The sequence below is a fragment of the Sarcophilus harrisii genome, chromosome 1, assembly GCF_902635505.1.
Source record: "Sarcophilus harrisii chromosome 1, mSarHar1.11, whole genome shotgun sequence".
In the NCBI taxonomy this organism is placed as follows: domain Eukaryota; kingdom Metazoa; phylum Chordata; class Mammalia; order Dasyuromorphia; family Dasyuridae; genus Sarcophilus; species Sarcophilus harrisii.
In genome coordinates, this window is record NC_045426.1 from 561,743,079 (window position 1) to 561,762,799 (window position 19,721).

General features: G+C 35.3%; 1 protein-coding gene and 1 long non-coding RNA gene across 2 annotated transcripts in view; one reads left to right on the plus strand and one right to left on the minus strand.

Moving 5' to 3' along the window:
* Positions 1–19,721, plus strand: part of LOC116420654 — an 81,579-nt gene that overhangs the window by 12,382 nt on the left and 49,476 nt on the right. The window lies entirely within an intron of this gene.
* Positions 805–14,981, minus strand: LOC100914437 (ribosyldihydronicotinamide dehydrogenase [quinone]-like). Its single transcript, XM_023496370.2, has 6 exons — positions 14,794–14,981; positions 13,258–13,422; positions 11,323–11,453; positions 6,446–6,559; positions 4,727–4,828; positions 805–1,537 (listed from the first exon to the last, which is right to left on the minus strand). The coding sequence occupies exons 1-6, from the start codon at positions 14,798–14,800 to the stop codon at positions 1,364–1,366; spliced, it is 693 nt and encodes a 230-aa protein (XP_023352138.1). The 5' UTR covers positions 14,801–14,981; the 3' UTR covers positions 805–1,363.

Below are 19,721 nucleotides of genomic sequence, written 5' to 3' on the forward strand. Positions count from 1 at the left end.
CTCCCTTTCTTTATTTCTTTTTCTCTTTCCTTTTTTCCTCCTTCTTTCCTTTCCTCCCTCCTTTCTTCCCTTTCTCTTTCTCTTTTTCCTTTTCTTCCTTCTTTCTTTTTCTCCTCTCTCTTTTTCTTTCTCTTTTTCTGTCTCTCTGTCCCTCTCTTTCTTTCTTTCCCTCCATGCCTTCATAAACTTCCTTCTAATATCTTCTCTGCTATATTCTACAAGTATCTATTATCTCCTGCTACTCAAAGATCTAATTGAATATTCTACCTAGAAAACAAGTTCCCCAGACTTTACCCTTAGCAGAACTACCACTCCCTTGACACTTCATAGTGTAGAATGGTTTAATCAGTTTATTTTCCTAACCTGTAGAAAATCCTCTTACTCCTAATCTACTCCTACACTAACCTTCTCTTTAGTTCTCCAAGGGTTTCCTTCTTTGTTCATCCAAATGAACTCTTAAGGGGATTTTCAAGAAATGTGTGTGCAAGACTTTCTGAACTTTCCCTTAAAGTAGACTGTGATGACCCCATTAGCACCTTGGATATTTTAGAATCAGCCGGAGTCAGGATCAGCAAAAGTCCTTGATCTTTATTCTTTGTGGACTTAAACAGAATGGCAATATGAAGTGAGTGGAATTGCAACATGTGGCTCTGGCTTTCTCACTCCACCCGCTAAATCCTCCACCCAATCTCCTATACAACAGCTCAAACTTGCACAGAGTAGTGGGCAGGGCCATTCTTTCTCCAGGCATATACTGATAGAGTATTATCCAATTGGTAATTAGCCTTAAGTGCTCGGACCTCTGTGCATCTGCTCAGTTTCAGCCCATTACAGTAGACAATTTATCCTGTGCCACAGGATAAATACTGAGGCCTTTTAAAAGAAGCTTAAGGCTCACACTTTTCTCTTTAAAAATGATTCCTTAGTAAAGGGAGGTAACTCCCACTACAAAAAGGAAAAGATTGACTTTTGTAAAGACAAATGAAACTTGGGTCTCTATTTACTCTTAGTCCTAACTGTCCATACCTGAGACCTGAGACCCAGTTATTTCCTTTGGGAAAAAGGAAGAAGCCCAATCATAATGCATTCAGTTCCCCTGTCTTATCCTACCAAAAAATGACTCCAAAAATTCTTGGCCAGCCTGTATAAAATAACATCTGAAACATTTTTTTTTAAACTTCTATCTACGTCCAATTACTAAATAGTCTATTATATAAATGATTACATGCATATGATTAATTTTGTTATCAAGTTTATTGAGTTCTTGACACTAAATCCAGTATACAAATGCTCAGGTACCCCAAGAAATTTTCTCTCAGTTTTCAAAAATCAGAGGAAACCTTGCATGCAATATAAAATGTTATTATTCAAAGTACCAAGAAGAAATGCAGTGTATTGGCTTCTCATCCCAAATGGTTGCCACTCTCCTTGCCCAAGATGTTACCATCTCCTTTCTTTTGTCTTCTGGTGCATGTTCAGGAGCAAAACTGATCTGTGGGGCGAGGATTTTGAAACCGCAGAAGTGAAACACACCATGCTATGTTCAGAAAGGGAGAAAGGAACTAATGAGAAGTGGTACCGTTGTATTAATACCCAGATAAAAAGCCAAAAGGCAATAACAAAGGGGAAACATCACTCTCTGAAAATAATTAATAAAACCAAAATCTTAAAAAGTAGCAATTCACAGAAAACAGACTGTTCACTAAATAAGGATACTGGATACTGTGAATCAGAGGAAGTCCTTTAGACAGCTGGGACTTACAAATCCTATCCCTGTCATTCAAATATTTACAACCTTTCCAACCAAATTGATTTGAACCCACGTCCATCATTGTGGTATATAAGTCAGGTCCCTGGCTCTGGAGTTGAGAACTAGTATAAATTCTGCTGAGTTCACATTATATGAATTTGGGTCAGTTACTAAATTTCTCTGGGCCTCACTTTCCCCATTTACAAAATGAGAGGAATGGGCTTTTGAGAACCTTTTAAACTCTAGACCTATGGACCTATGAAATTAAAGTTTGGTTAACTATGCAGGTTAGTTAACAGACTGAGGAGAAAATAAATTCTACTCTTCACTCCATTTTTCAGAGAAAGCTTCATTTTGCAGCATCTATCTGAGAAGACACAACTGACCTCCACCTCCTTTCTGTTTTGGACTGACCATTTGCCCTTGTTGAAAATATGATCTTTCTAACAATTCATGTCTATTCCTTTTCCTCCTTCATCGAGCTTTTCCTAATTAACTCCATTTGGCTCCCATCATACTCCAAGTATGAGTGTCTCCTAAGGTTCTGTCCTTTTTTCCTCTTTTCTTTAAGAAATAATGATGAGCAAAATGAGCAGAACTCAGAGAATATTGTATATAATGACAGTAATATTGTTTTAAAAACAACTTTGAATGAATAAGTCATTTTGATTATTATAAATGCCTAAATTAATTATCAAGGACATATGAAGAAAGACATTATCTTCATCCAGAGAAAAAATCGATAAATAGAAGCATGTATAGAATAATTTTACATATGCATATATATATATATATACATATATATGTATATCTATTTGTGTTTGATGGAAAAAGAAATTTATATGATAATTTTAGTATATATTTAAAAAGAATAGCAAGTTGTATATAATAAATGCTTGTTTCATTCCATAAAGCCAACAGTCTCTCTATTAAACCAAATAGCCTCCCTTTATGTATAGAGACAATTTTGTCACCTTACTTTTCAGTATTTCAGTCTCTTTCAAGATACTTAATAAACATTTGTTGAACAAATGAAAAAGAAAAATAGAGACATTCTAGGATAAAAGTGTTTTGAAATTTTATCAAAATGTAAAAATAGTAGATTGGTGAACTAGATCATACACTCAAGGAACGACCTCCACATGCAGTTATGCTACTCCATGTGAGGTTGTGACCACATTTAAGAAGCATTGCTATTACTATTTTATTATAATGAGGTTCATTGCTCCTTGAATAAATGAACCTCCCTGTAAAAACACTTCAAGAAGTTGTGCTATTACTCTTCTATTATAATGAGGTTCATTGGCTGCTTGAATAAATGAACCTCCCTAAAGAAGATAAAACACTAAGGTTCCAATTTAAGTACTAAAATATTGAAAGATTAATTAAATACAATCCAACATTTATCAATGGCATTGCGTCATGCAATTATCATTGCATGCATGAGATTCTGTGCTAGGCATTAAAGATACAAAAAAAGTTCTTTAAACCATACTCCTTCTTTTCAGGAATTTATATTTTTAAATAATATTTTATTTTTCCAAATACATGAGAAGATGGTTTTCAACATTTATTTTTGTAAAACTCTGTGTTCCAATTTTTGCTCCCTCTCTCCCTTAGCTCCATCCCTCTCAAGACAGCAAACAATCTGATATAGATTAAATATGTGCAATAAGGAATTTACATTTTACTGGGTAAAATACATCTCATACAAGTAAAGTATGATATAAGGGAATATTGTTGGCAAAAAAAAAAAAAAAAAAGAAATCCAGATAAAAATGTTCTGAGAAAAACTGAAGAAATAAAGAACATTTTCATTTGGTGATCAGGAAAGGCAACATAACAGGATTGATACTTAAGCTAGAACCTAAAGGAATATAAGGATTATGAAAGGAGAGATGAAAAGGGAATATATTCCATATATGGAAGATAGCCTGTGTGAATTGTTACATTCAGGAAATTCATTTTAAAAATGATACAGGATTTATAAAGGTGGGTAATGTGAAAGATTGATTGGAGCCAAACTATAGAGATCCTTAAATGTCACCTTAAAGGGCTCTGCTTTATTCTGGAGGCAATGGGGAGCCTCCAAAGGTTTTTGAGGAGAGAACTTGACTGAAATGAGTGATGAAGTGACATATACCCAGATGAAGTAAATATAAACTAAAGTGATGAAGAAAAGAATACTAGAGTTTTGGGGGATCAGGGAAGGTTTTACAAAAATAGTGACAATTCAACGGAACTTCAAAGGAAGTGATTTAAAGAGATTTAAAAAACTGAGGATGTTTAACCTGGAGGAAGGAAGACCTGGGGGCTAGGAGGATATGATAGTTGTATATTTGAGTATTGAAAATACTCAGTATTTGAAGTATTGAAAAAAGAGATTATGCCACTTGGCTCTACAAAGCACAATTCAGAGGAAAGGGTATAAACCGTAGAGAGGGAGATTTAGGTTTTAGAATAATTAGAACTTATCCAAATGTGGAATGGAGCTGCCTTAAAAGGTTGTTCTCTCTCATTTGAGGCCTTTGATTTTCAAATCCAGTGGTACTATAGGCATGTACCATAGATCTAGACCTGGAAGTCACCTGCTTTAGTTTACAGGTGAGGAAACTGAGACCTGAGGAGTTCAAGTGACTTATTTGAAGTTATTTAGGTAATGTCAGGATTTAAATGCAGGTCCTTTCATCTCAGGTCCTGTGCTCTTTTCACTGAACTGTGCTGGATAGTGATGTTGTAGAGAAAGCCTTTAAGGACATTCCAACTCTCAAAATTAGTGATTCTGTGACTTAGTAGGTGCCAGGCCCAATTCTAGGTCTGCCATTAGAGAGTGAGGAGTTTCAGGCCTGGCTGCTTGGTGAAGCACCTCTCACCAAACACTTGTTGATCACTGGGTTGCAGAATTTTCTACTGCAGCAGGTGAAATGAGATTAGGGAACAGTGACATATGGTACTAACCAAATATTTGTGTTTTACCTGTATAGGCCATAAGATGTATCTAATATCTCCGCCAAGTTCATTTTTAAAATACATCTCAGCAGTCCCAGCAGTAGTGAACGAAAGGATGACTAATTTATTCTGTAATTAAAGAAAATAAAAATTTATACTTTTTAAAAAAGATATTTTGGTTAGAAAAATAGCAAACATAGCAAGACCAAACAGTGATGATATATAAAGATATATTCTAAGTGCTCATGCTTTGAGCAGGAATTCTGAATATAGGGAACAATTTAGCTTGATTAAAATTGACATTGGGTACTCAATCTATTTTCCTTTATATATGGAAATTGTAAAGACATTTCAATTAAAACTCAATTTATCTATTTGATTATAGAGTTACTAAGTATTTAATGTACATCTTTCCAATATATGTGTAAATTGTTTCAAAATAATATGTGTGTGCATGTGTGCTAGATATATAATTGAATTTCAAGAATGTTCCAAGTATCTCCTCCATTAAGAGCTATTAATTAATTTTTAAACTGTGGCCAGTGCCAGACCTGAAGTCAGGAAAACTCATTTTTCTGCATTCAAATTTGACCCTAGTCATATACTAGCTGTGTGATCCTGGGTAAGTTACTTACCCCTGTTTGCCTCAGTTTTCTTATCTAATAAAATGAAATGGAGAAGGAAATGGTGAACCACTTCAATATCTTTGCCAAGAAAATCCCAAATGGGGTTACAAGGAGTTAAACAGGACCCAGCAACAATAATGTAGCCACACTAGTTAGGACAGTATTGGGAAACAATAGATGGAATAATACATCAGGAGAGGAAGTCTCAAGTCTAAAGATTGGAGGTCGAGATGATGATGATGAAAGAGTTTAACAGGAGAGAAAGAAAAGAAATGAGAGAAGTTGAAGGAGAAGATTATGGTCAAAAAGAGAAATTTCAGAATTCATCTTGTTAGACTTGAACATTTCTTAGGGGGGTAAATCCTAAGTTACCATTGTCCTGATGTGGAGCAGAGCTGGAGAGTAAAGTTGGAGGACACTGGAATCAAGGAAGAATTGGAAGAGCATGTGTTAGAAATAAAAGTAAAAACAAGCAAAATAAATTAGGAAGAGAAGACAATCTGGCAAAGATGTCACTGAGGAAAGGAATGTCTCTTAGAGGTAGCATGAGTTATTGGTTAAAACATTGTACTTAGAGTCAGGAACAGATCATCTCGATTTAAATCCTTCCTCAGACATACAAATTAGATGCCTCTGAGGAGATCATTTATTCTCTCTAAATTCCAATTTCCTTAAGTAAAATAGAGATAATAATGGTATTTCATGGAAGTGTTTTCAGGACCAAATGAGGAAACATATATAAGGAATACTTGCAAACCTTAAAATACTATGCTGGATATAAACTATTATCATCATCTCATTATTATTATTATTATTATTAATGACTTTAGGGAAATAAGAAAAAAAAGGGGCAGCATCATTAATTGCTCTGAACATGTCAATATACTTGCTCTTTAAGAAATACTCAAAATATGTAGTTAATCTTGGTGCAAGCTGGGTCTTATAACAAAAAAGCAAAAAGCTACTTCTCATCTTAAATGAGAAAACCAATCAAATATGATGAAAGACAACTGCAGACTTTGAAATTCTAAGTTGAATTTAGAAACTTTCCTAGAAACCTGCACTGTATTAATATCTTCTTCCCACAAATAATAAATTCAACATATTCCATAGCACCTACCTTAAATGAACCTTTGTCAAAGTATTTTGGGGGTTCAAAGGCAAACCCTTGACAGAGCACTCGGTCTATCCAGCCCTTCATGATGGCGGGCACGCTGTACCAATACAATGGAAACTATAGAGAGGAAACAGAAAGATCCTAAGTCATAAGTGAGAAATAAATGGCTCATCTTGGTGGAAACATATAGATTCAAGATACATTATTTTTAATCTCTCTAAATGTAAATGGAGGTCATTTAGGAAGTGCAGTAGATAGATCACTGGGTCTGGAGTCAGGAAGACTCATTTTTTTGAGTTCAGATCTGACTCAAATACATACTAGCTGTGTGATGCTGGGAAAGTATCCTGTTCTTAGTTTCTTCATTTGTCAGATGAGTTAGAGAAGGAAATGGTAAACTACTTTTGCCAAGAAAACCCCCAATGGTGTCATGAAGAGTTGGGAACAACTGAGAAATAACTGAACAACAAAATAATCCAAATGGATACTTTAAATTACTCCCATTTTCCTTCTCTGTTTTTTTAATTCAACATATCTATCAAATAATTTGTTTAATTTTTTTAAAAAAAGTATTGTAAAATTTAAAAAGTATTTCAAAAGTATTCTATTAATTGTTTCCAAACTGATTCTTTAGGAGTAGTAAACTAAATATTAGTCATAAACAAAATACTTTAGCAAAGCAAATGGTATACTTAGACTCGTCATGAATTTATTCATATAACAAAGATATTCTTTGTCTAAAAAGATATTTTATCCAAAAGCTTTATAGATGAAGTGACATTGATTTTAATTTTAAAATTCTTGAATTAGAAAAAAAACACACTTTTTCTTGGAGTTTCTCTAGTTCAACTTTCTACCTAGTGAAGGAACTGGAGATGTTTAAGTTAAAAAAAGAAAATCCTGGGGTAGCTGGATGGTGCAATGGATACCAGCCTTGAAGTCAGGAGGACCTGAGTCCAAATTTGGCCTCAGACACTTAAGACTAGCTATGTGATCCTAGGTAAATCACTTAACACTAAATACCAAACAAAAGGAAAAAAAAAAAAAGATTAAAAAAGAGAATACTTACAACTGATAATGATAATTGTCTTTAATAGAGGAATTAAACTTTTTTTTTGTTTGGTTCATTCCAGAAGGTGGGGGCAGTGGATAGAAATTGCAAAGAGGCAGATTTAAGTCTGATTTCAGGAAAAGCTTCCTATTAATTAGAATTCACCAACAATAAGAGCAGCTAAGTAAGTGATACAGACTCCGTTTGGTATTTTCTCAGCAAAGATACTAGAATTGTTTTGCCATTTCCTTGCACAGTTCAGTTTACAGATAAGGAAACTGAGGCAAACAAGGTTAAGTGACTTGCTCAGGGTCCCATACCAAACAAGTGTTGGAGGCTCAATGTGAAGAATCATCCTGACTCCAAGCTCTCTATTTTCTACCCCATCTAGCTGTCTATCTTACTAATTTTAGGACTCCTTTAGACCTGTGTTTATAGATAGTTACCTCTTAATCATTAAACTAGCTAAGCTTTATCTTATGTAGGACTTTGGTTAGAATATATTAACAAGGAAGGAGATTTGTGTTTTTGCATTGACATAAGTGAAAATTTTACCAAAATATTTATTTTTCATCACCTTCATTTCTAAACACCTTTCCCATCTTGATAATAAAAGCAAGAAGAGAGAAAAAGGCATTTCAGCAAAATTAAGACACATCAGCCAAGACTGATGGTATAAGCCATGTTCTCACACCCAGTCTTTTGCATTCATTTTTAATATGAATGCCAAATTCTCACTTGATAAAATGGGAATGGGAAATTGTGAAATTTGTAATTTAAATCGTAAAATTGTAAAAAAAAAAAAAAAAAAAATTAACCACTTGGCAGATGCCTTCTTTAAATTCTGTGTTAGCAGGAGGTCACTAGACACCCATAATGTAGAATTCTACAGTGTCCACAAGAGGACAGCACATCTATATTTTTTCCAGATCCAAGCCTCGTGCCCCTTTGCTCTTTACACAGCAAGGGCATGCAAGGACATGAGTTGATTTGTAACTCTGAATTCTTGGATTTAGTTAACAGTGGGATTTATGAGCCTCTCTGGCTTTTCCATCGAGGTTACAATCACAGTTAGGAGTAAGCATCTCCTGAGCTCACTGCTTTACTCAATATTAATAAATAGGTTAAATTTGTGTAAATGTGTAAATAAATGTGTTAAAATACATTAAGCTGAATTCTTGGCTTAAGATTCTGGGAAGCAGTTGTATAGGCAAATCTTGAAGATATTATAGGTTTGGTTCCAGACCACCCAATAAAGAGAATATCATAAAAGCACTTAGTTTTCCGGTATATATAAAAGCTATTATTGTTCAGTCTTGTCTGACTCTTTGTATCTCATTTGGGGTTTTCCTGACAAATATCCTGGAGTGGTTTGCCATTTCTTTCCCCAGTACATTTAACTGATGAGGAAACTGAGGCAAGTAAGTTAAACAGTTGCCCAGGTCACATAACTATTTAAGTGTCTGAGGTTTTATTTGAATTCAGGTCTAACCAACTGCCAGCCCAATGCTCTTTCTATTGTACTCTCACAGTCCATATAAAAATTAGGTTTACCCTATATTGTAGCTTATTAAGTATACAATAGTATTATGTCTAAAAAATGTACAAACCTTAATTAAAATACACTTTGTTGCTAAAAAAAATGCTAACCATCACCTGAGCTATCAGAGAGCTGTAATGTTTTTGCAAGTGTAAAGTCTTACCTCAAAATTGATGAACAGACTGTCCAGGGCTGTGGTTCCTAAAGGATAGGGTGGGTGTCTGTGGCAATTTCTTAAAATAAGACAACTATGAAGTTGCCACATTGATTGACTTTTCCTTTCACTTGAACCCTTAAGGATCACTGTAGGGTTATTAATTGGCCTATTTTCAATATTGTTGTGTTCTTGGGAAATAGGGTGGCTCAAGGACAGGGAGAAAGGCAGGGAAAGTCTATCCATGAAGAAGGAAGGACACACGCAACATTTATTGATTAAATTTACTGTCTTATATGTGCCTGGCTTGTGGTGCCCCCAAAATCACAGATAAATATGGTAATAATGAAAAAGTTTGAAATATTGTGAAAATTATCAGAATGTGACACAGAGACATGATGTGAGCACATGCTGTTGGAAAAATGCCATCTGTAGAATATCTTAAGTTAGGGTTGCCACAAACCTTCAATTTGTAAAACAAAATTTATTAAGCCTCAATAAAGTGAAGTAAAATTAAATGAAGTAAGCCTGTATATGTGACCCTCAGATAAGTTAGACTTTAAAAGGACAGATTGCTGAAGTGAAAGAAGGAACTGAGCCAATTAGCTAAAAATGTGGGAAAAGGGAAGACTTTTGCTTCCACAGTCTGGCTAGTTCGGTTGAGAGTGTTTTTTTATGTTGGAGGGAATGTGGGAAAACTGGGATACTAATAGATTGTTGGTGGAGTTGTGAACTGATCCAGCCATTCTGAAAAGCAATTTGGAACCACGTTCAAAAGATTGTAAAACTGCATATCCAGCAGTGCCATTGTTTGGTCTGTAAACTAAAGAAATCATAAAAGAGAGAAAAAGACCCACATGTGCAAAAATGTTTGTAGCAGCCCTTTATGTAGTGGCAAGAAACTGGAAACTAAGTGAATGCTTATCAGTTGGGAAATAACCGAACAAGTTATGGTATATGTATGCAATGGAATATCCCTGTTCTATAAGGAATGATAAGCAGGCTGATTTTAGAAAGCCTGGAAAGACTTACAAGAATTGATGCTGATAAACATAACCAGGAAAAAGTATACAGAAACAGAAATTTTGTGTGACAATCAACTGATAGACTTAACCTTTCTCAGCAATACTGTGATCCAATGGACTTTGCATGGAAAATGCCATCTGTATCCTGAATGTAGATCAAAGCATACTATTTTTACCTTTTGTTGTTGTTGTTGTCTTTTTCTTGTGTTGTTTCTCTTTTATTCTGATTTTTCTTTCCCAACATGACTTTTATGGATATATGTTAAAAATTGATTATTATCTGTATAATCTATATCAGTTTGCTTGCTATCTTGGGGAGGGGAAAGGTAAGGGAGGGAGGGAGAAAAACTGGAACTCAGAATCTTACAAAAATGAACATTGAAAGCCATCCTTATTTGTAATTGGAAAAATAATGTACTATTAAAATGGAAAAAAAAAAAAGGAAAAAAAAACAATCAGGCTTAAGGATGTGCTGGAATCAGCTTAAACCTCCAATTGTTGTATTTTCAGTATGAACTTTTGCACCTCAGAAATCAACTAAGTGACAAATCAGGGCTTGATTTATTGTTTTGTTGATTGTCTTGACTTAAAAATGTTATATTTTTTTAAAAAAATCGTTTTTCCAATCAGAACTATGGATAATTTCTTCGATGGACTTAAGTAGTGGCAGTCTTAAGGATCCATAAGAGGGACCCATACTTCAGAGTATATGGGTATATGGACAGAGCATTTCTTAGACCAATGAGTAGAGACAATGGGGGATTAAATAGTCACACAGTCAATAAGCATTAAGTGTCTGAGATCCGATTTGAACCCAGGTCCTCTTGACTTTAGCACCAGAATTCTATCCACTGCACCATCTAGATGCCTCACACCTTTTGAAGTAAATCTTTTAGTCAGTTGAGAAGCATTTATTAATTATTACTATGTACCATATATTATGCTAATAATTGCTATATTATGCTAATAAAGCTTATCCCTCACTAAATCACTGTGATATGTGCTTGGGTGATGAGGCTCATGACATTTCTAATACTAAGAAACATTATCTATAAGTATTTATTCCCTAAAGAGGCCAGTTCAACATGTTTGATCAAAAGAAAAACTTACCTGAAATATTACTAGATCAGCTTCTTGTACTTTCTTTTGCTCCTCAACCACATCACTGGAGAGAGCTCCTTTCTTATATGCCTCATATGTTTCTGCAGCATAATTGAAGGATTTTGAATTGCTTAGAGCACCTATGGAGAAATTCAGTAGGCATAATTATTCTTATTCCCAGTAGCTGAAGGAAATGTGGTTCCAATGATCTTAAAATAAGTCACAGATGCTATTCAAAGACTGGGAATTTATATCCTTCCTCTAAGACTTCTTAAACTTTTTCCATTTACAAACCCTTTTTGCTGGAGATATTTTTACATGTTCCTCAGTATATAATTATATACAAGTCAAACATTTACTGATAATAAATCATAATTTTGCAACTTGTGCATTCAGTTATGAAACTCCATATGAGGTTGCAACCCACAGTTTAAGAATCTGGGCTCTAGGGGACAGATATGATAAGTCACAAAATTGATAGTGCTACATTCAGTCAAAAATGTATTTGGTCAAAGGCCGATCCATTTATTTGGTATTAGCTGTTCTCAGCTATGTGACTGCAGGATTAGAATTCTGTTTTACTTATAGCAGTGGTGTCAAACCTTTTGTTGTTGTTGTTGTATAATATAATATATATAATATAATATTGATTATATATGTATGACCTATATCAGTTTGCTTGCTGTCTTGGGGAGGAGGAAGGTAAAGGTGGGAGGGAGAAAAAAAACTGGAACTCATAAATCTTACAAAAATGAACATTGAAAACCATACGTATTTGTAATTGGAAAAATAATGTACTATTAAAATGAAAAAAAATGATGGGGAAAACCCAACCCAAATTAGATTAAATATAATTGGGAAATATTTAATAAAAATGTTTAATTAATAAAAATGTTTAATAAAAACACAACATAGATAATGTTAATTTGTGCAACTTGTTCAAGGATCTGTTTCTATTTGAGTTTAACATGACTGATTTATGCTAAGGTTTGAATGAGTGATATTTTCTCAGCATAGACCCCTTCCCCCTACTCCAGTATCCCTAAAGTTTATATTTTCAGAGAGAAACTTACAAGCATAAATACATTTCAAGTTAATTGAATTTTACTCATTGTGACTATGTGAAATATTTCTGACAACCTAGTGACAGATTTTTAGGCAAAAAGGAATAAAACCAGTCCCTTTTTAGGGAGAGAGAACTAGGCATCTATCTGTGTATTCTATTGTCTTTTTTTTTTTTTTTTTTTTCCTCTTTCCTAGTTCTTGACTAGGAACAGTGTTCTCCAGATAGAGATCATTTAGCCCCTCTGCTTTCTTTGAAGGGATCTCCTCTATCTTGTCACTTGGTTCTTTGGTCTTCTTAAGATTGGACCATGACAAGAACTTAAAAAACAGGTCCTGCATTTGTATTCAGGTCTGATCCAAAATTCATTGTGTTTTCCACTATTTCAGTTTTAATACACCTTTCTAGGTAAGGACTTTTATTTTTGTCTTTGTATCACTAGCACCTAGCACAATGCCTGGCATATAAGTAGGTGTTTAATAAATGTTTGATTTATTAATTTTTTTTAAAAAAGAAAATTTGGATTGTGATTCCGTAAGTTGATTTTCTGGCTACTGTCTCATTCCCCAAACTAGTAGAATAGAGGTTCTGCCTCTGAGAACAAGGTAGGATGATACAAAGCCAGATTGTCAGCAGTCTTGATTTCTTACCCAATTAACTAAACCATCTATAGAGGTTCAGTGTCCAGGAGTTGCTGCTCATTGTTTAGGATTATCTTAGAACTTTAAAAAAAAAAATTTAAAAATATTTAGAAGGAAATTGGCCTCTTGTTTCAATATTCCCCCTATACAGTCACTTGAGACTGAACTTGGATTTCTTGAAAGAAAGGAAAAAAGTACCTTAAAAAAATAATAGACTAATGGTTTTAACCTAGTACTCACCCACAATATCTTTCCTTGTGGCCCTTGGCTCAAAGTTCATGGCATACAAATCAGACACGGTGACTTGGCAGCCCTGACTGCTCAGTTCAGTTACCACTGCATCTTTCAAAGATCCATTCATAGACTTGGGCTCCTGATGTGCATAGATTATGAATGCTCGTTTCCCTGGGTCAGAGAATGAAAACAAAACAAAACAAAACAAAAAAAATAGAACAAAAATATTCCTTTTTTTTTTAAAAATCACAATTCAATGAAGAAAGAAGTAATGGCATTTCTATACACATTAGACAAGTGAAGCAGAAAGATTAAAATACTTCATGAATGATGGCTGGGCAGTTTGATTTATAATTAGTCTTTATATGGAAGAACTTCCTTTCTTCCTTCCATTCCCCTCTTCCCTCCCTCTAGTCTCTCTTCTTCCTTTTCTTCCTCCTTACCTCTTTCTTTCTTTCCTTTCTTCCTTTTTCCTTCCCTCTCTTCCTTCCCCTCTTTTTTCCTTCCCCTCTTTCTCCCTCCCTCCTTACCTCCCTCCGTTCCTTCCTTCCTTTCTTCCCTCCCTCTCTCCCTCCCTCCCTCCCTCCTTCCTTCCTTCCTTCCTTCCTTCCTTCCTTCCTTCCTTCCTTCCTTCCTTCCTTCCTTCCTTCCTTCCTTCCTTCCTTTTTTTCCTTCCCCTCTTTCTCCCTCCTTCCCTTCCTCCCTCCCTCCCTCTTTTCCTGCCCCCCTCCCTTCCTTCCTTATTTTTTAATCCCTTTCTTCCTTTCTTTCTTTATCTCTGTCTCTCTCTACCTTTCTGTCTCTTTCTGTCTCTCTCTGCCTCGGCCTCTATTTGTGTCTCTCTCTTTCTTTACCCTATCTGTAATTTGTATAAATCTGTTTTATCTCTCTTATTCGAATATGAATTCCTAGAGAGCAGAGACCACATTTTTTGCCTTTCTTCTAATTCCCAGCACTTAACACAGTGCCTGGCATATAAATCCTTAATAAATCCTTGTTGACTGGCTGATTTAATTGATTTCGGGAACTCACAATAAGATGAGGAAATTCCCTCTACCCCATGCAGATTACAATTACAGTTTTGAAGAGTAGCCAAAGGCAATGAGAAGTTAAGAGAATTGCTCAGGTTAACCCAGCTAGAATATGTTAAAAGATAGGACACAAAACCAAGTTTCTGGACTCAGAGGTTGCTTCTCCCTCTACTCTCCCACCATGCCTCTTGCATTCTATTTCAAATTCTCTGAATTTTAATCTACTTATTGTAAAAGCTTGATAAAACATGGTTTGCCTTTTGGGTGGGTTTTTTTTTTCCTCTATGGTCCAACATCTGTGGCAACTGAGGTTAAGCTGTTCCATTCATGGTTTACAGTTTCCTGTTCAGAGTACTAAACCCAATAGAAGGCAAGGCAGTTGAAAAGGTAGAGCTGTGAGTCGCTCAACTAAGCATAGAGATTGAGACACATGAATTGCACTAATGATTAATATTTAACCTTAACTAAAAAAAAAAACAACAACAAAAAAAAACCAACTGATATTTCTTACCTGCCATTTCCCAGAAAGGTGAAGACTTTCTTTCCTTTCAAAAAATGTTACTTCACTTATCACTATCACTATATCACATTATATAGAAGAGATTTGCCAGTGACCATGGACATTGAAGAGAGATGCAGTCACAGGTGGGGGAGAACACTCAGCCTCTACCTTGATTCACACAATTTTGGGAATATTCTACTTTATGGAAGATAAAAGTCACGTGCTCACAGAAGCAGAACCAATAGCAATAGAGGGTGGGGAAAGCTACAGATTATGAAATGACACACTACCTGGTTAATCCTTTGATGCTATTTGTAGGCAAATGGGGAGCCTGGGAGAAATTGTAGAAAATCAGAGGAGAGTCTTGCTCAAATTCTAGATATTCAATTGTTGTCATTTGCTCTTCATACTCAATAAAATTATGATACTGAGGCCAAGATACATTTGTTTGACTGTGGCTGACCAAAAGAAGCTCAGGAAGTTCTACCACAGCTTGGGCCCAAATAGTACATTTGAACACTTGGGATGAAGGTGTCTTTAAATCTGCCCATCTCTCATTTGTTTTGAGGTACTGAAATCCTGCTTTGTTCATAAAGTATGGCACCCTCTTTGATGTGGGCACTCCATGCTGAGTGGTCCTGTGCCAGCATCTCCCATGACCCATAAGCATTGAGGTCTCCATAATTTTATGTAGGATGGAAAAAATGGCAATAACTGAAATCTCTTCATATACATTTTCTCATTAGAGTTTCACAGCAACATTGTGAGATAGGATATTATCTTTCTTTTACAGATTGCGAATCTGTGATTGCCCATGGCCACATAGAAATAATAATAATAGCAAGCATGCATATAGCACTTTAATATTTGTAAAGTACTTTGTAAATATTATCATATTTTATCTTCATCACAAGGTGCTATTATTGTCCATATTTTACAGATGAGGAAATTGAAGCAGATGAGGTTAAATGACTTGTGTAGGATCACACAACTACTACATATCTGAGGCCAGAATCAAACTTATCTTTTTGACTTCAGTCCAGAGTTCTATTCACTATATCATCTATGTGCCATAAGATAGGATTTGAATTCAAGTCTAATTGACTCTAAATTCCAATTCTCTAACTACTTTTCTAAACCACTATCTCCCAAAGATCTATTAATTGTTAAATTTGGAGGCATTTTTTTCCTTCCTTCCTTCTTTCCTCCCTCCCTCTCTCCCTCCTTCCCTCCCTCCCTTCCTTCCTTCCTTCCTTCCTTCCCTTTCCTTTCCTTCCTTCCTTCCTTCCTTCCTTCCTTCCTTCCTTCCTTCCTTCCTTCCTTCCTTCCTTCCTTCCTTCCTTCCTTCCTTCCTTCCTTCCTTCCTTTCTTCTTTCCTTCCTTCCTTTCTTCTTTCCTTCCTTCTTTCCTTCCTTATTAAAGTTAGGTGACTTGTCCAGGGTTATACAGCTAGCAACTGCTAAGTGTCTGAGGTTGGATTTGAACTCAAGTCTTCCTGACTCCAGACCCTGTACTCTATCCACAGCCCATCTTCTTCATTCTTCATTTCTCCTTAGCACTTGATTCCACTGGCTACTAGAAGATGATGATCTCTGGGGGTTTTGTGATACTCCTATCACCTGGTTAGCTTCCTACTTATCTGATCATTTCTTTCTGCATCTCCTTGGTCAGGCCATTATCATTCTTTACACCCTCTGTGGTCCCTTCTAGTTCCAAATCTTATCACTCTCAGACTACACAAAACATCTCTCTAATAATTGAGTCTACAACTTACTTAGAGATCAATGAAAAGCAGAACAGAATGTCAGAAAACCAAAAGGACTTTTAAAGTTACAAACATATAAAGAAAAACAAGGAAGGCCTATCTTTATTGTATAATATTTTTAAATTTAATTTTTATTTTTTCAAAGCATAGAAACTTTTCTATTTCTTTTTCCAGTTCCAAATTCTCTCCCTCTCTCTACTCCTTCCTCTAGTTAAGGAGAAAGCAAGAAAAATAAAACTCATTACAAATAAATATAGTCAAGCAAAACAAATTTTCCCATTAGCCATGTTCTCCTCCTCAACCTCCCCCCCGCCAAAAAAAAAAAAACAAGAAAAAGAAAGAAAGAAAAACTCTACTTAAATCTGCTCTCTGAGTTCCTCCTCCTCCTCCTCCTCCTCCTCCTCCTCCTCCTCCTCCTCCTCCTCCTCTTCCTCCTCCTCCTCCTCCTCCTCCACTTTATCATGAGTCCTTTGGAACTGTGGTAAGTCACCTTGTACAATGTTAATATAAGGATAGGAACTATAACTGTAATTTTACCATTATAGGAAATGCTCATCTGATGAAAATTCCCTCTATGCACACACAATAGCACCTTGTCTGGGTTGACTTGAGCACAGACTGGTTTGGTGAGTTGCCCAGAGACACACAGTTAGTATGGATGTGAGGCAGGAATCATTATCTAGCTGCTGGGCAATCTGTCCACTAAGACACCCTCACCTCCCCCCACCCCACGTTTATCTTGACAAAGAAAGGAATGGAATGGCTCAATTTGGTCAATTTATATGGTTTTTATATATGATCAATTTATATGGCTTCTATAGCAATGCTTCTCTTAAACTGTGGGTCACCATCTCATGTGGGGTTGTGTAGCTGAATGTAGGAGTCACCCAAAATTTAGCAACAATAAAAGGTATTCACCAAGATTTAACTCTTTATATAAAAATAAAAAGCAATCCAACTCATTAGCATGCAAATTTGATTTCATCTTTGATAAATGATAAAATTACATATAGATATACCAAAAATTGTTTTAAAATAAGTTTCTTCATGATTTATTTTGAGTAAATGTTTGATTTGTACATCTATTTTATATAACTATCTCCCTGAAGTTATGCAAAATTTTTTGGGAGGGACAGAAAAGGATCACAAATGAACAGACTTTAAGAAGTTGTGTTCTATAGTATGTTCAAAAGGAGAAGTTTAAAGAAATAGAATAAGCATTGTAAAAAGAATAAAATCTGGGAGTGGTGGGACACACTTATAGTCATTGCTGCTGGAGGAGACAGAAGCTAGTGAATTACTTGAACTTGGAATTCTGAGCTGTAACAGGTCTAAAGCCAGAAGGTTTCCTTATGAAGTCTGGCACAAATGTGACAAATTCCTGGGAAGAGGGGGCTATCAGGCTGACAAAGGAGAGGTAAGCTGGCTCAGGTCAGAATAACAGACTAGGTAAAAGCTTTGTGGTTGATAAATTTTCTGATGGATCTGGGGAAAATAGGGAAACTAAGTCTTAAACAAAACAAAGCAAAATCCAAAACAAAACATCTTTTTTTTTTTTTTAAGAGAGTTGAATCCCAGAATGAATGAGATAATTTTAAATAAGTTTATTTCTCCAGATTGCACTCCAGACTATGTGAAGAATTTAGGAATGTGAATTAGGAACTGTTGTCAGTCGTCTGTGATATACTCTGGATAATGGGAGACTTGAGATGGAGCAAAGTCCTGATCTTCAGCCAGTAGAGATAGTCATCTAATATTCTGCCTACACCTAAAGTGTATCATTAAACCGTGATTTCAAAGTTCACAAGGAAAACACCAATCAGAATGCATAAATACTGAGGAATGGAGAGGAAACTGAATGCTCAGGACACTCCAGGTCACAAATAAAAACAAAGTCTAAAGGAGAAAATGAAAGGGCAATTGGTAATAATCAAGATAACCATGATTATCATTTTATTTATGTCAGAGCTGATCATTTTACTGTCTTATTAGGGAAAGGAGCTTTTTAAGCTAAAGTTTCTTCCAAGTATCACATGGTAGTATGCAAATGTATGGTCAAATCAATACAATTTGAGTATCTGATATTTTATATAACAGAGCTAATTACCAGACACTGCTCTCAATCCCTTTTATCCACATGAACAATTTACCTCTGAATCTGGAATTAGGAAGTCAAATCCAGCCTCAGCTGTGTGATTTGGACAAATTCCTTAACTTTTGTTTGCATTCGTTTTTTAATTTGTAAAATGAGGATAATCAGTATGCTTACCTCTGGAATAGGGTTATTTCAAGAATAAAATGAGATCATATTTGTAAAGTACTTTGTAAACCTGAAAGAATTAGATAAATTCTATTAATTATCATTGTTACAACTATAAATGAAGGTAAAATAAACTACTTATCTAAATTGCATATCATTTTACTTATATCAGCCAGGACAGCTTTTTATAATTTGAGTTTGGGAAGAAAACAGAAAAGAAAATAATAATTGCTATTTGATTATTGCTTTTGTGGTGGCATTAGGAGCATGCTCTGTTACCATTTCTGAGAACTATATGGAATTTTGAGGATGGAGAGAGCTTCTAGCCATGTGTGCTTCATCAATGAGATGAGTCCCCATAGAGCTGGAACTTTATGAATATTCTACTTAAGTCTTTCATATCATCCTGGTTACTCAGTGCTAAGTTCAACTCTGAGGGGTGAGTGGGAAAGTAACCCCTATCCAGAAGCATGCCTTGAGCCCATGATACCTGGGGGTGGTATCATCCCTCTCTTTTTTGTCTTCTCTAACTAGGTGACTGAGTGGCAAAATGGAGGGCTTCAGAAAACATTGTGGATTTTTAAAATGAGAATCTGGAAGCTTTATGGTTAACCAGAGGGATCTGTTATCATTTACTTCATGCAAAGAAAGAGACAGGAGAGAGACTGCCAAAAAGATGATCAGAATTGGCTATTTGGGCAAGAACTAGCGATGAGGTAAACTAGAAAATTAGCAGTTAGTGGTATTGTCCAAATTTTGTAGAGCTTAAATAGTAGTCTTCCAAATTTAATTCAGCTGAATAAGCACTTATTAAGTGCCTACTATATACCATGAACTATGCTAAGCACTGGAAATACAGAAAGAAGCTAAAAACAATTCCTATTCTCATAAATTAAGATATAGGATCTATTG